This window comes from Orycteropus afer, unplaced genomic scaffold (assembly GCF_000298275.1).
Source record: "Orycteropus afer afer isolate SDZICR_OR568_19922 unplaced genomic scaffold, OryAfe1.0 scaffold00038, whole genome shotgun sequence".
In the NCBI taxonomy this organism is placed as follows: domain Eukaryota; kingdom Metazoa; phylum Chordata; class Mammalia; order Tubulidentata; family Orycteropodidae; genus Orycteropus; species Orycteropus afer.
The window spans coordinates 1,287,965-1,302,856 of NW_006921625.1; the positions used below are offsets into that span (position 1 = coordinate 1,287,965).

Here is a 14,892-nt window from a genome sequence, read left to right on the forward strand (position 1 = left end):
CGGTGACAGGGAGTCTGGAGTCACAGGTCAGTGAAGGACCTCAGCCACATGGATGTTTCTCATGTGGTTCTTTGTCCATCTGTCCATCCACAGGTTGACACATATTTACTGAGAACTGCTGAAGCTGTCTGGGCATACATAGTGAGCCCAGGAAGTGCCATCTGGATCCCCAGGGTGCATTTCCACACTGAAGCTGTCCACACCAACCCTCGACCCATGTGGGCCTCATTCAGCCTGGACCAGCCTGAGGCAGTGCTAGACAGCAGCAGGCCATGGGGCACTCAAGCCCTATGGCCCTGGGAAGGCTGCCCTACTGGGTTGGGGTGGGGGGAGTGATGGAGGAACTCCTGGATGAACCGTCATTGTGGGTGGCCCAAGCACACCTGCAGGATGAGCCTGGGAACCCCAGGTCAAAAAATCTTCTGTCATAAAGGCCCTGGTATGTGCCCCAGACCTGGGGTGAGCTGTGGGGAATGAGGCTGGGACCTGAACCCCTGGCCCTGAACTGAGAAGACATGATTTGCTGGGATCACACCTGGGAGGGCAACACAGTCGGCAGATCCCGTTACGTCCAAGGTGTCTGGGGCCCCTGGGTGCACAGTCCCCCCAGTCCTGGAACTTAGGGAGCTGTCACATGCATGTGGTGAAGTTGGCTCAGTGCGCTGACCTCGAGCATGCAGGTACATCGTGTTGCCACGTGCACTGGAGGGTCCTCCCGTGCCTCTCCCTGCCCCAGCCCTCACCTGCCCCTGCTCAGCCAGGGCCTTCTCCAGGTCCTCAATTCGTGTCTGTGAGCGCTGCACTTCTGCAAGTAGCTGCTCACGGGTCTGTAAGATGGGAGAGAGACATGAAACTTTCTCTACAAGACCAGTGTGGACAGATGCTCATGGACAGGACATTTTGGGGGGGGAGCTGCCTCAGAGCTATCTGATGGAGGATGACTATTAATGACCTCCAGAAGCAATGCCTCACGGGAAGGAAGCATTGCAAGACTGATTTGCAGACGTCTCAGTCAGATCCTAGGGGAAAGCTGTGATTCGTCTGAGATCCTGAGTAAAATCCTCATTTACCGGCCTCCACACCACCAAGAGCAACCACATTCCTGTGTGAGCTCCGGGGTGGTCTGTGTCCTTGATAAAGATGACAAGTCACCAGGAATAACATACTCACACCAAGACACACAGACCTCCCCCACTCACATACATATGCACACATACATATGCACACTCACACAGACCACACACACATACTCACAAACATATGTGCACACTCACACACACACATATATATATACACAGACCACACTCACATAGTAACATATATATGTACACACTCATACATACATATGCACAGACCACACACACACATATACTCATACACACATACATATGCACACTCACACAGACCACACACACACATACACATGTACACTCATATATACATATGCACACTTACACAGGCTACATACTCATACATATGTACATACTCATACACACATACATATGCACACTCACACAGACCGTGCACACATACATATGTACACACTCATACACACATACATATGCACACAGATCACACATACACTCATCCATATGTACACACTCATACACACATACATATGCATACTCACAGACCACATACACATATGTACATGCTCACACACATATACATATGAATACTCACAGACCACACACACACATATGTACACACTCATACACATATACACATTCACACATGGACACACACACACACGTACATGCTCATACACACATAAATATGCACACTCACATCCAACCACAGACATGTACACACTCACACAGACCACACATACATATATACCTACTCACACATACACATATGCACACTCAGACCACACACACTCATACACATATACACACACACATTCACACACAGACCCCACCCACACACACATATGTACACACTTATACACACATACATATGCACACTCACACCCAGACCACACACTCACATATAAGCACACGCTCATACACACACATCACACTCACACACATACATATGTACATGTTCACACACACATGCACTCATACACAGACCACACACTCACATACATATGTATATGCTCACACACTTACGTGTACATACACTCACAGATATACATATATATCTTTACACATATGCTTACACAGTCATACACATACATATATACATGCTCATATACACATACATACACATGTATACACATATATGCTCACATACTCATACACACTCACATATACATACACACTCACATACCTACACTTACAACATGTATATTCACAGTCACAGACACACAGACATGCACCTGTACTGTTTTGCTCTCTGAATGGTCCACCCGACAGTGCCTCCAGGGGCACTAGCACTCTGCAAGGGAGCCTCCGCTCCTCTGGGTTCCTTCTTGCACATATCCACTTAAGGTCCTTTCTCCCGGATGGCCCAGCTGTTTAGAAGACTGATCCAGTCTTTTCTAGGTAGGCCCTGGGGTGTAGAAGGCCCCACCTGGTCATCCCTGACTCCCTGCCAGTCTGAGCTGCTACAGAAGCTGCTCCGACGGGGACGCCCTGTGGAGCTCGTCTGTGCTCTGTGAGTGCCGTCTGAGCAGTTTCCACAACTGCTCTGCCCCCTGCACCTTCGTCATTGGCCCCGAGGCCAAAGGGAGATCTGCAAAGTAGGCACATTCGTCTTAAAGTCTGTGCCCCACACTGAGATGGCTCTTCTGGGAAGATGTACTCCCCAGGGAACCGTCCTTTGCTCATGTCCAGCCTTCAGTCTGTCTCGCCCTCCTGGTGCCCAGGGAGACTCCGGCTGGCTGGCAAACACAGATTTTCTATGCCCATGAGTGTCCCCGAGGGTGGACAGTGCCCATGGGGACAGGAGTAGGCGTGTCCCCACAAAGGCTGTGGCCTGAACGTCATGGAATGAAAGTCATTTAGACCTTAACTTCTCGCTCAGCGTCCAGGGTCCCTCCGACCTGCTCCTGCAGCAAGGCGTAGGCCCGCTGCAGCGCCTGGTACTCCATGGTGAGCTGCCGGAAGCGCAGCTCTGTCTCCTCCTTGGCCATGCCCTGGGTGCAGAGAAGAGGTGCAGTGTCAGGGCTGGGCAGCACACGGGTGGCCACAGCACCTCCAACAGCAACGATACCCCTTGCCCGCTTTTCCTCCTAATGAAATCCACAGGTCTTTCCAGAGACCCTCCCTCCAGTTGGCTCTCAAAGTGGGTGAGGGGGATGGTGACCTGCGACCCCAGCCCCATTTAGAGGCAGGGGTGAGTGCTGAGCCCTAGGGGAAAGGCTTTGAGCTGAGCTGGCTCCCCATGGAGGCCTGCCTGATCCCAACCAGGCCACCAGGCCCCCTCCACTGCCGCGCGGCGCCTCCCCCCACCCCGCCCCATGCCATTACTTCGGGATCCCACAGGTCCATGGAGGCTGCGTGGGCCAAGAGCTGGGCTGAGGACCTGCTCACAGCATCTGCTGTGGGGGCATCGCCATTCACTTCCTGCAGAGGACTTTTTGTCCTAGTTGAAATGTCACTGACTCTGCTCAAGGAGAAGGCTGGTGGCAGCAGGGTCTAGGCTCCCTGGACCCCCAGGGGCTTGCTATTGCTGCCCAGAAGAGAAGCCAAAGGTCTGGCCATGGGAGGGCAGTGCCATGTGGCCCAGCCCAGCTCACCCCTGCCTAGTCCACGAGACCTCTAAGGGGATCCCTGGCCAGCACTCAGCCACCAGGACTTGCCAGTGGAGGCCTCATCTACAGCCTCACACAGTGAAGACCTCAGGCAGGCTCCTGTCCTAGGTGTCATGGGGTGCGTGACTTTGAAGGCGACTGTCACCCTGGAAGACGGGCTGGAGTGGGAGACTGGACTGTGTCCTGGTGTCCCTGCCCTGATGCATGTTCCAGCAGTGGGCACGAGCCCCAGCACTGACCTCCCCACTGGTGGTTCCAAATCCTCCAGGGACAGCCCTTTAGTAGGGCAGGGTGAGCTCTCTGCCCCCTCCACAAAAAGGGACACTGGGGGTGGGGCCACTTGGGCTGGTGAGGTTAATTTTATGTGTCAATGCAGCCAGGCGCTGGGCCTAGTTCTTTGCCCAGTGCTCATCTAGATGTTGTCATGAGGGTGCTCTGTAGCTGTGGTTAGCACCTACCATCAGGACCCTTGGTAATGTGAATAAGCCTGATCCAGTGAGCTAAAGAGGCTGTAAGAACTAACGTGAGAGGATTCTGCCTCAGATCCTGTTGGAGTTTCTGTCTGCTGCCCGCCCCTGCAGAGTACAATCCACCCTACTGAGCGCTGCCCCAAATGTGGAGCACCACCCGTCCTACTGAGCACTGCCCGCCCTGTGAAGCGAGAGCTTTTGCCAACTGCATGAGCCAAGTGCTTAAATAACTCTCTCCACACACATATACACACGTCTATGTGTATATATAGGAGCTCTGGCAGAGTAGTGCCTAAGGCACTTGACTGCTGACCAAAATGCTGGCGGTTCAAACCCACCAGCCACTCCTCGGAAGGAAGGTTGGGCAATCTACTTCCATAGTGATACTACCTTGGAAACCCAAGGAGGGGTCGCTATGAGTCGGGTCCAACTCGATGGCACATAACAACAACATGTATATATACATATGTATATGAGCTCCAGTGGCAAAGTGGGTAAGACATTGGCTGCTAACCAGAAGGTCAGCAGTTCAAACCCACCAGCTGCTCCATGGGAGGAAGATGAGACAATCTATTTCTGTAAAGACTGATAGCCTTGGAAACCCAATGGGGTCTCTATGAGTCGGAATCGACTCATTGGGAGTGGGTTTACATCTATGATAAGTCAATCAATCTGTCTGTCTGTCTGTCTGCCTGCCTGCCTGCCTATCTATCTACAGTAAAGCCTGCTAAAGTCAGAATCTGTGTAAGGCTGAAACTTGTCAAAGAAGGAAAACTCAAGTATTTTCTACTAATAAGAATGGCTGGTGGCATAGTACCTAAGGCATCTGAGTGCTAACCAGAAGGCTAGTGCTTCAAACCCACCAGCCACTCCTTGGAAGGAAGACTGGGCAATCTACTATCATAAGGACACTGCCTCAGAAGGATCCCCCTCAGAAGGAGGGGTCACTGTGAGTCGGAACCGACTTGACGGCAGTGAGTTTTTTGTTTTTTTTTTTAATGAAAGTGGTAGAAAGTGGTGAGGCTTTATACCCTGTCAAGGACGGAAAACTTATGAGTCCTGGAAAAACGCAACACCCCGTGGAGCTCCAGCTGCCCCAGGTTCCTCCTGTTGGTTCTGTTTCCCCAGGGGACAAGCCCTGAGTCACAAGGCCTCCTGTCCTAGAGACCCTGGCAGATGACCCACCCACCACCCCAGCTTGGATGTTATTAGAAGAGGCAGGACAGGTGTGAGCATTATGTCCCCTCTCAGGGACAACACCGAGTGACATGACTGTGGCTCTCATCTTGCCGTGGCTCAAACCATGGCCTGTTGGTTAGTGAGGGCAGACTTCTGCTTTCTGGGAGAACTGAGGACTTAGGCAGGATGTGCATCTGCTTGCCACGGCCACTCGAGCCCTGACTGCACGGCCAGCCCATGAGGAAAGCACCCAGGAGCCGCCGAGGGGCACTAACATTACCTCTTCCAAGTCACCATCCGGGGTGCATGGCGTCTGGTCGGTTCTGTCTGTTTGATACGAGATGGAGGATCCATCCGACTCCAAGGAAGCTTCTTCATCATATCCAAAGAAGGTCTCCACCACGACCGGCTTTGACCAGAAGGCAAGGTTAGTGTAGCCCCAGCCCCAGGGCCTGGCTCTGATGCCGTCCGCCCCCATAGCCCCACGCCCTACTCGGTCCTGTCTCTACTACCCACACTGCCTTCCTTTAGGCAAGATGGTGGCCTGGCTGAGGGTGGCCATCTTGGTTGTCCTGGACGGATGGCAAAGGCCCAAGTGGGGATGGCCTGGGGTTCCACGGATGAGGATTCTGGATGTTACAAAATCCGAAAGCCCCCTCTCATCCTGCCCTCTGCTCTCAATCACATTCCAGGGTCCCTCCTTCTTTGGCAGAACTCTGTGGATTGGCCATCGGCCTGGAGACCTCAGCCCCACCCCATGGTTTCACAAACTGCTGCTGCTGGCCTCTCTTCCACATGTGGACCAGCAGGGACTGAGGTGGCCCTGCCCCACTGTGGCCTTTGACAAACCTGAGTTCTGTGTGAGCCCTGGGGTCCCAGAGAGCAGCAATGGTTAAAGGAGCTGCCACCTCTTGTGCTTTGGAAAGCGGCTTGCTGCAGAGGACTGGTCAGGATGGCCTCCGTGGTCCCCTTTGTTTAGAGACCCCCATCCATCCTCTCCCCTCAGTTTCGGTGATCTCCAGGCACCTAACCAGAGAGGCCCTTACCTTCCAGGGCCTCTCAGCACCTGGCAGCCTTTTCACAAAGAACCATTCAAAGCCAAATGGCCTTGATGGCAAACCCAGTCACTTATCCCAGTGACAACCTCAGAGTCACCACTCCCAGCTGAGTCAACACGCAGGTCTGGTCTTTGAGGTAGGGGTTCCTTTAACCATCGCTGCTCTCTGTGACCCCAGGGCTCATGGAGGGCCCACCCCCACCTCCTTTATTAAGGCCAGAAAAACAAGTACTTATCATTGGTACCATTAGCTGCGGTGAGAGCAAGCCCCCTGGTTCATGGCAACCCCATGTGCATGGAACAAAACCCTGCCCAGTCCTGCACCATGCCAGGATGGGTCAAGGACATCTCCCCGTGAACAGCCACATACTGGCCTACAACCCACTGTCCTTAGCACCCTGCATTCCACACAGATGCAGGAGTTCACAGCCTGGGCAGGACAGTACCCAGGTAAGCCCTAATGTCTTCATCACATGTTCACACCATTCTTGCGAATTTCAAAGTAGTAGGCTTCCAAAAACCAAACCAAACTCACTGCCATCAAGTCAGATCCGATTCATAGTGTCCCGTCCTTGGGTTTCCAAGGCGGTATCACTATGGAAGTAGATTGCCCAATCTTCCTTCTGATGAGTGGCTGGTGGGTTTGAACCGCCAGCCTTCTAGTTAGCAGTCAAATAAATGCCTTAGGTACTATGCCACCAGAGCTTCTATGGTAGGTTTAGATGTGGTTAATTTAAACTTTGGTCCCACTGTTGAGCCATTTCACAGGAACAGCTTTTAGAAACAGTAACATTGCTTCCTTTTCACCCACACAGGAGGCTCTAGAAATAGTAGCATTGCTTCCTTTCCGCCCACACAGGAGGCTCTAGAAACAGTAATATCGCTTCCTTTCCACCCACACAGAAGGCTCTATAAACTGTAATAGTGCTTCCTTTCTGCCCACACAGGAAACTCTAGAAACAGTTAACAGTGCTTCCTTTCCACTCACAGAGGAGGCTCTAGAAATAGTAGCATTGCTTCCGGAATTTCTATTCACCCAGGAAGCTCTAAAAACAGTAACAGTGTTTCCTTTCTGCTACATAAGAAGAGTCTCCTGTTTAAGAGTAGCACATGCCTTTGAGGCCTTTTTCCTTTACCTTGGGGAGCTTGGCCATTTTCTTTCTTTGTTTCCGGTATCTTAGAAGCTTATCACGCTCCTGAAAAAACCAAGAGATTCTTTAAGTATTTGAACCACTCCAGCAGTTCAGGGTACACAAGTCACTACTTCTGCAGCATCATCTGAACTGGCCTGTGGTTCATGTTGTCATGAACACCTGGAAGTGGAAGGCCGTGGCTCTGGCCACCTGTTTTGGAGTCTGGGCAGTTTACTGTTTGTGCTGAGCTGGGAAGTGAGTCCCCCTGGTGGGTGGGCTCTGAGCCACATACCAGCCTCTGCACAGCCTGGACCTGGGGACCTCAGGAGGGCAGGTGGTCTGAGGGCCTAGGCATAGAAAAGGAAAGTTCCAGGAGGACTGATGACCAGCCCCTCTGAGCAGTGGGCACAGAAAAGGCCTCCACACATGGAGTCAGGCTCCATTCTACCCACTCCTTGGAAGGGCTTCCCCCTCTGGGGCAGTGAGTATACGGCCACAGGTAAGAAGGGGAGAAACCCCAGGAAGGGGGTGAGGTCCCAGGGAGGAAGCCCTTGACAGCCGGCCTTGAAGGACAGCCAGCATTAGGCACCCTACAGGGTACCCACAGGTGGCTTGGACATTTACAGGTCCCCAGGCACCTGTCAGACTTCACAGAGGTATCCCCATCCCCACTGCAGCCTTGCAATAGGTGGCACCAGGGTTACACAATACACCAGTGTGGGTGTGGCCTGGACTGTCCATACAGGAACTCATCCTGGAAAGCCATGTGGTACGGGCAGAGAGTCTAACCACTGGTACTTACTAATGTGCTCTTTACGTAAGATAACGATTACTTCTTAAAACACCTCTTTACATAAGATAACGATTACTTCTTAAAACATTTCTCCATACAAGCTAATGATGGACATTTACTAACACACTCTTCACATAAGATAAGAAGTACTTCCTAACACACACTTCCATAAGGCAATGATTACTAACATGCTCTTCACACAGGATAATGATGGGTACTAACTAACATGCTGTTCACACAGGATAATGATGGGTACTTACTAACACGTTCTTCACAAAGGACAACGATGAATGCTTACTAACACCCTTTTCACATAGGATAATGATTACTAACATGCTTTTCACATAGGATAACCATGGGTACTTACTAACACGCTCTTCACATAGGATAATGATGGGTACTCGCTAATACCCTCTTCACATAGGATAACAATGGGTACTTACTAACACCCTCTTCACACAGATAACGATTACTTACTAACATGCTCTTCACATTGGATAAAAATAGATACTTACTAATGCACTCTTCACATATGATAATGATTACTTACTAACACACTCTTCACACAGGATAACGATGGGTACTTAATAACACTCTCTTCACATTAGATAACGATGGGTATTTACTAACACGCTCTTCACATAGGATAACGTTTACTTACTAACATGCTCTTTACATAGGATAATGATGATGGTTACTTACTAACACTCTTTTCACATAGCATAATGATTACTAACACACTCTTCACATAGTGTAACCACGGGTACTTACTAACACGCTCTTCACAAAGGATAACATTTACTTACTAGCATGCTCTTCACATAGGATAACGATGATGGGTACTTACTAACATGCTCTTCAATAGGATAATGATTACTTACTAACATGCTCTTTACATAGGATAATTTTTACTTACTAACATGCTCTAAACATAGGATAATGAATACTTACTAACACGCTCTTCACATAAGATAATGATGGGTGCTTACTAACACACTCTTCACATAGGATAACATTTACTTACTAGCATGCTCTTCACATAGGATAACAATGATGAATACTTACTAACACCCTCTTCACATAAGATAATGATGGGTACTTACTAACACCCTCTTCACATAGGATAACGATTACTAACATGCTCTTCACATAGGATAACCATGGGTACTTACTAGCATGCTCTTCACATAGGATAACAATGGGTACTTACTAACACACTCTTCACATTTGTTGTTGTTATGTGCAATCAAGTCGGACCCAACTCATAACGACCCCTCCTTGGGTTTCTGAGGCAGTATCACTATGGAAGTAGATTGCCCCATCTTCTTTCTGAGGAGTGGCTGGTGGGTTTGAACCATCAGCCTTCTGGTTAGCTGTCAAGTGCCCTAGCCACTATGCTACTATTACTTATTAACATCCTCTTCATACAGGATAACGATGGGTACTTACTAACACACTCTTCACATAGGATAATGATGGGTACTTACTAACACCCTCTTCACACAGGATAATGATGGGTACTTACTAACACACTCTTCACACAGGCTAATGATGGGTACTTACTAACATGCTTTTCACATAGGATAATATAGGGTACTTACAACACACTCTTCACACAGGATAATGATGGGTACTTACTAACTACCACTCTCTTCACATAGGATAATGATGGGTACTTACTAACACACTCTTCACACAGGATAATGATGGGTACTTACTAACACACTCTTCACACAGGATAATGATGGGTACTTACTAACATGCTCTTCACATAGGATAATATTGGGTACTTACAGCACACTCTTCACACAGGATAATGATGGGTACTTACTAACTACCACTCTCTTCACATAGCATAATGATGGGTACTTATTAACACACTCTTCACACAGGATAATGATGGGTACTTACTAAACACTCTGTTCACACAGGATAACGATGGGTACTTACTAACACGTTCTTCACATAGGATAACGATGGGTACTTATTAACACGTTCTTCATATAGGATAACAATGGGTACTTACTAACACACTCTTCAAATAGGATAATGATGGGTACTTACTAACACACTCTTCACATAGCCGGCAGTTTCCAGGGTCTAGAAAAAGAAAAGACTATGTTATAGCACTTGTAATGCAGATTCCAGTTCCAGTGACTGCACATCCCTAGACCAGGCATCCCACCATATGTACTTTGTAACTATATACCCTCCTCCAGGCTGGCACTGTCCCGAGACAGGTGTCCCACTCTGCGCTGATAGGCCTTCCGCCACTCGACTGGCCCCCCAGAGCTGGCGGAGACTCACGCTCCTGCTCTGGGTGGCTCAGCTACCACTCGCTGGATAGCAGAGAGCAAGGTCTCAGATATGAAAATAACATGCATATGTAATTGACCAAGGTTCCTTCCTTGTCCTATTGTTCTCATAAATCCTTCTTCTTCTTCTTTCGAAACTTTCTATTGTGACTTGGGTGAAAGTTGACAGAGTAAATTGGTTTTCCATTCAACCATTCATACACATTTTGTTTTGCAAATTGATTGCAGTCTCCATGTCACAGCACTCTTCCCACTTCCTGCCTCTGTTTACCACTTCCCTTCATTCTTCTTTCCTATCCTTTCCTGCCTTCTGAGCTTTATCCCTGGGCAAATGCTGCCTTTCTGATCTCATACAGTTGATTGTTCTAAGGAGTGCATACCACCTTGGGGTTATTGTTCACCTTATAGGCATGTCTATCCTTTGGCTGAAAGTTCAGCCATGGGGGTGAGTTCAGTCCCAGGCTTGAAGGGTGTCTAAGGGCCACAGGCTGGGGGTTCCACCAGTGTCTATCAGACCAGTAACCTGGTCTTTTGTTGTTTATGAGTTTTAGTTCCACATTTCCATCCTCCGCCCCCATCTGGGCCCTCCTATTATGATCCCTTTCAGAGCAGTCAGCAGTGGTAGCACCATCGAGTTCTGGTCTCAGGGTCATTGAGTCACTCTTTGTTATTCCCAAGACTGACAATCACTATGCAGTTGGACAAGACGTCAGCTCTTGGATTTCATCAGGGAAAGCTGCGTGGGTGAGGCTCTGTTACAGGGCCCCTGAGGACAAGGCATCTGTCCCTCCTCTCCTGGTGGTTCTGAATGCTGACTTACCAGGACCATGGGTGACACTCCAGTAGGAAGGGACCATGCTGTCCTTTCTGCAGCCTTGCTGCATGTACAGAGGTACAGAATACTGAGGCAACCCTATCCTGGGAGATTCGATCTGCCGAAGTGTCACTCAGGGTTCCAATGGGAAGTGGACCAGACACTCAAATTAGGATCATTTGATCAATTTGGTCATTTAACCAAAGACCACTGGTCACTCTGTGCTGCGGGCTGAGGGTACAGGGGTAAGGCAGTGTACAGAGCTGAATGGTGGCCCCAAAAAAGACATGGCCATGCCCAAGGCCCTACAAACTACACGTATGACATTATTATGTGGGGAAAAGATCTTTGCAGACGGAAGTAAGTGAAGGATCTTGAGACAAGATTATTCTGGACTATCCTGGCAGACTGTATGCCCAATGACAAGTCCTCTGGGCTGTCCTGGTGGACTGTACATCCAACAGCAACTCCTCTGGCCTGTCCTGATGGCCCATAGGTCCAACAACAAGTCCTCTGGGCTCTCCTGGGTCCAAAGACAAGTCCTCTGGACTGTTCTGACAGACTGCACATCCAAAGACAAGTCCTTGTAAGGAACACGGAGAGGAGAGGCAGAGGGAGAAGGCCCATACGAAGAGTGGTGCACTGGCAGCAGCCAGAAGAAGCAAAGGGAGGACCCTGCCCAGGGCCCCAGAGGGAGTGTGGCCTGCCAACACCTAAGTCCCCAGAGAGAGTGTGGCTCTGCCAACACCCAGATTTCTGTTTGTATAACCCTCCCCATATGTGGTTCTTAAGGCAGCCACAGGAGAGCAAAACAAGCAGTACTACTGATCTTGAGCCCTAAGTGATAAGGAAGGGGCAAGTTTCATAGTTCCTAGAGCAGAGGGTTTAGGTAGAAGGCCACTAGAGAATACCAGTGATGGTAGTGAGTATACACAGCCTGTCCAAGATGACCCCTTGAAGTTCCTCACTATCCTCCCTCTCTCATCCATGCCTGGGCACCCACGAACCAGACCAGAGGGCAAGGGGCTATAGGGGCAAGCTTGGCAGGGCAGTGGGGAGCAGGGTAGGTAAGGAAAGGGGTCTGGTTACCTTGGAAAGCTCGTCTATGAGGTTCTGCTGCTCAAGAATCTGAATCTTCAAGAAGTCCACTTCTCTTTCATCTTGACTTTGGTCAAGGTCATTTAGGGAACTTGGTCTCCTGATAATCCCAGCTCTCTGTCTCTGAAAAGTGAACCAGGTCATCTTACAGGTGGCAGGCTGACTGGAGGGTTTCTTGCTCAATGTGCATCTGGCTAGCTGCCCACCTGTAGGCTGAAGGCCAAGAGGCTTCTCTGCTCAGGCCTGGAGCAGCCCACTGCCCTGCCAAGCCCATGGTAATGACACCTTGTCTTGGCTATCCCTGCAGCAAGGGGAGTGGGCTCAGAGAGTGGCCCTGTGCCAGGCATGTCATAGGAAGCAGCCAGTCAACAGGTGTGGCCAGAAAAGACAGTGCTGTGCCCCTGAGGATGTAGCTACAGGTACTGTCTGTGCATGCCACACTCTGCCAGACTGTTACAGAGTGTGAAAAGAAGGGGACTTCTACAGGGAGGGGTTAGTATACCCTGGCTCCAGGGCCCCACACCATGCTGATGACTCTTTGGCCAGAAGGAACAATCGAGATTCTCAACCCCACTTGCCACAACAGGGCACACCACTTGAGAGGGCAGGGACGGCCCCATCCTGTGCTTGTGCCTACACCCCAGCCAGCATTGCAGGGCACCTTGGACGACTGCTGGCTGAGATTTTCAGAGTTGGGCAATCACTGTCCAGGCCTCCTAGCTCATCTCTGCTTGTAGCTGCCACCTATTGTACCCTCCTTAGATGACCAGGAGCCTTAGCTAAGCTATCCTCTTCTAACAAGCAGGCTGGCGCCAGCTCCTTCCTAGAGGCCAAGCCATAAAGCCTGGCCTAGGGACTGCATGTTGCTATCATACCTGGAGTGTAAGAAGGGGTGAGAGTGTTGGCACCAGGCCCCTTACCATTTCTATGTTCTCCTGGGTGACAAATTTTAACTTGTTTTCTATCCGACGTAAGGTGTGTGACAGGTCTTCGTTTTTCCTGCTGAGGCGTTTGTTTTTGTCCAGCAGTGGCTTGTACTGGCTCTCAGCCTCTCTTAGACGCTTTAACTAAAAGACAGAATCAGTTGTACAACACGGTTGTCTATGCCAAGTCTGCATGTTGACCAGTACAAACTCAGGCCATCATGACAGGGTTACTGACCAGCTCTCTGGAGAGTTCTGTTCACGTGGTTGTGTGATGCCAGGCTAGTTGCTGCTCCTTGGCCCACCCAACACCTGGCACAGTGGGGCCAGATGACAGGCTCTGTGTCACAGCACAGATGAGGATCAAGTCAGGGATGCATTCTGAGCTCAGAGCTCCGTTTTGGAATAAGAGCTGCAGGAGACTTACTGCTGAGGCCCACCCATGTGGCTTCCCAGGACACTGTGGGTATCCCATTGCCCACATCTCAGCTGACATGCAGAACGGAGGACACTTTTGCCCCAACAACACAGAACAGGACTCAGCCAACCAAAGCCTGACAGACAAATTTGTCCCTCCACCCATTGTTGTGAATAAAGTTTTATTAGGACACAGACACTTTGATCTATACTGCCTATGGCTGCTTTCATACTGCACCACAGAGCTGGACAGTTGCTTCAGAAACCCTGTGTCCTGCAAATATTTAGTGTTTAGTCCTTTACAGAAAAGTTTTCTGGCCCCTGATGTGTAGAGTTCACACAACAGTGTTTTTTGCTTGAATGTATCCAGATAATGCCCATGACTTATTACTAAACTTTGAGCCAAGCGCTTTTCTTTTTATTGTGACTGCATGAAAGTTCATAGAGCAAATTGGTGGTTTATTCAACAATTCATACACTTTTTGTTTTCTGACATTCACTGAAATCTCCATAATGCAACAGCACTCTTCTCACTTGAGGTATAATTTGCATTTCATAAAATGCACCTGTTTCAAGAATGTAGTTTGATGATAAAAGGGGCCTTGTTGAGTATGGCACTTTTTCAAAGCTGAGCCACTCTAAGCCCAGAGGAGCCTCAGCTAACTTTTTAAAATAGACTTTTTCTGAATCAGAAAGTAGAATGCCCAAGGACCCTCTTGTCTACTAGCTGTTTCTTCTTTCACTAACACAAGCCTTCCTGTGGTCCATCTGTTACATTGGATGAGGCAGTATCAATACATTGCTATAACTTGTGTTTTCCTGTGAGCCATCTGTTATAATAGATAAGGCAGTATGATACATTGTTATGACTTGAGCCTTCCTGTGGTCTCTCTGCTACAGTGGATGAGGCAGTGCTCATACATTACTATAACTCGAGCCTTCCTGTGGTCCATCTGTTACAGTGACAAGGCAGTGCTCACACACTGTTATAAC

At 49.4% G+C, this 14,892-nt stretch overlaps 1 protein-coding gene across 1 annotated transcript in view; it reads right to left on the bottom strand.

Annotated features, from left to right (window-relative positions):
* JAKMIP3 (Janus kinase and microtubule interacting protein 3) overlaps positions 1-14,892 on the bottom strand; it is a 61,657-nt gene that overhangs the window by 17,722 nt on the left and 29,043 nt on the right. The window contains exons 5-11 of the mRNA XM_007936789.2: positions 13,480-13,626; positions 12,551-12,682; positions 10,397-10,432; positions 7,543-7,602; positions 5,630-5,758; positions 2,954-3,082; positions 744-827 (exon numbers count right to left, since the gene is read on the bottom strand). Of these exons, the coding sequence (XP_007934980.1) occupies positions 744-827; positions 2,954-3,082; positions 5,630-5,758; positions 7,543-7,602; positions 10,397-10,432; positions 12,551-12,682; positions 13,480-13,626 (717 nt within the window). The remainder of the gene's footprint in view (positions 1-743; positions 828-2,953; positions 3,083-5,629; positions 5,759-7,542; positions 7,603-10,396; positions 10,433-12,550; positions 12,683-13,479; positions 13,627-14,892) is intronic.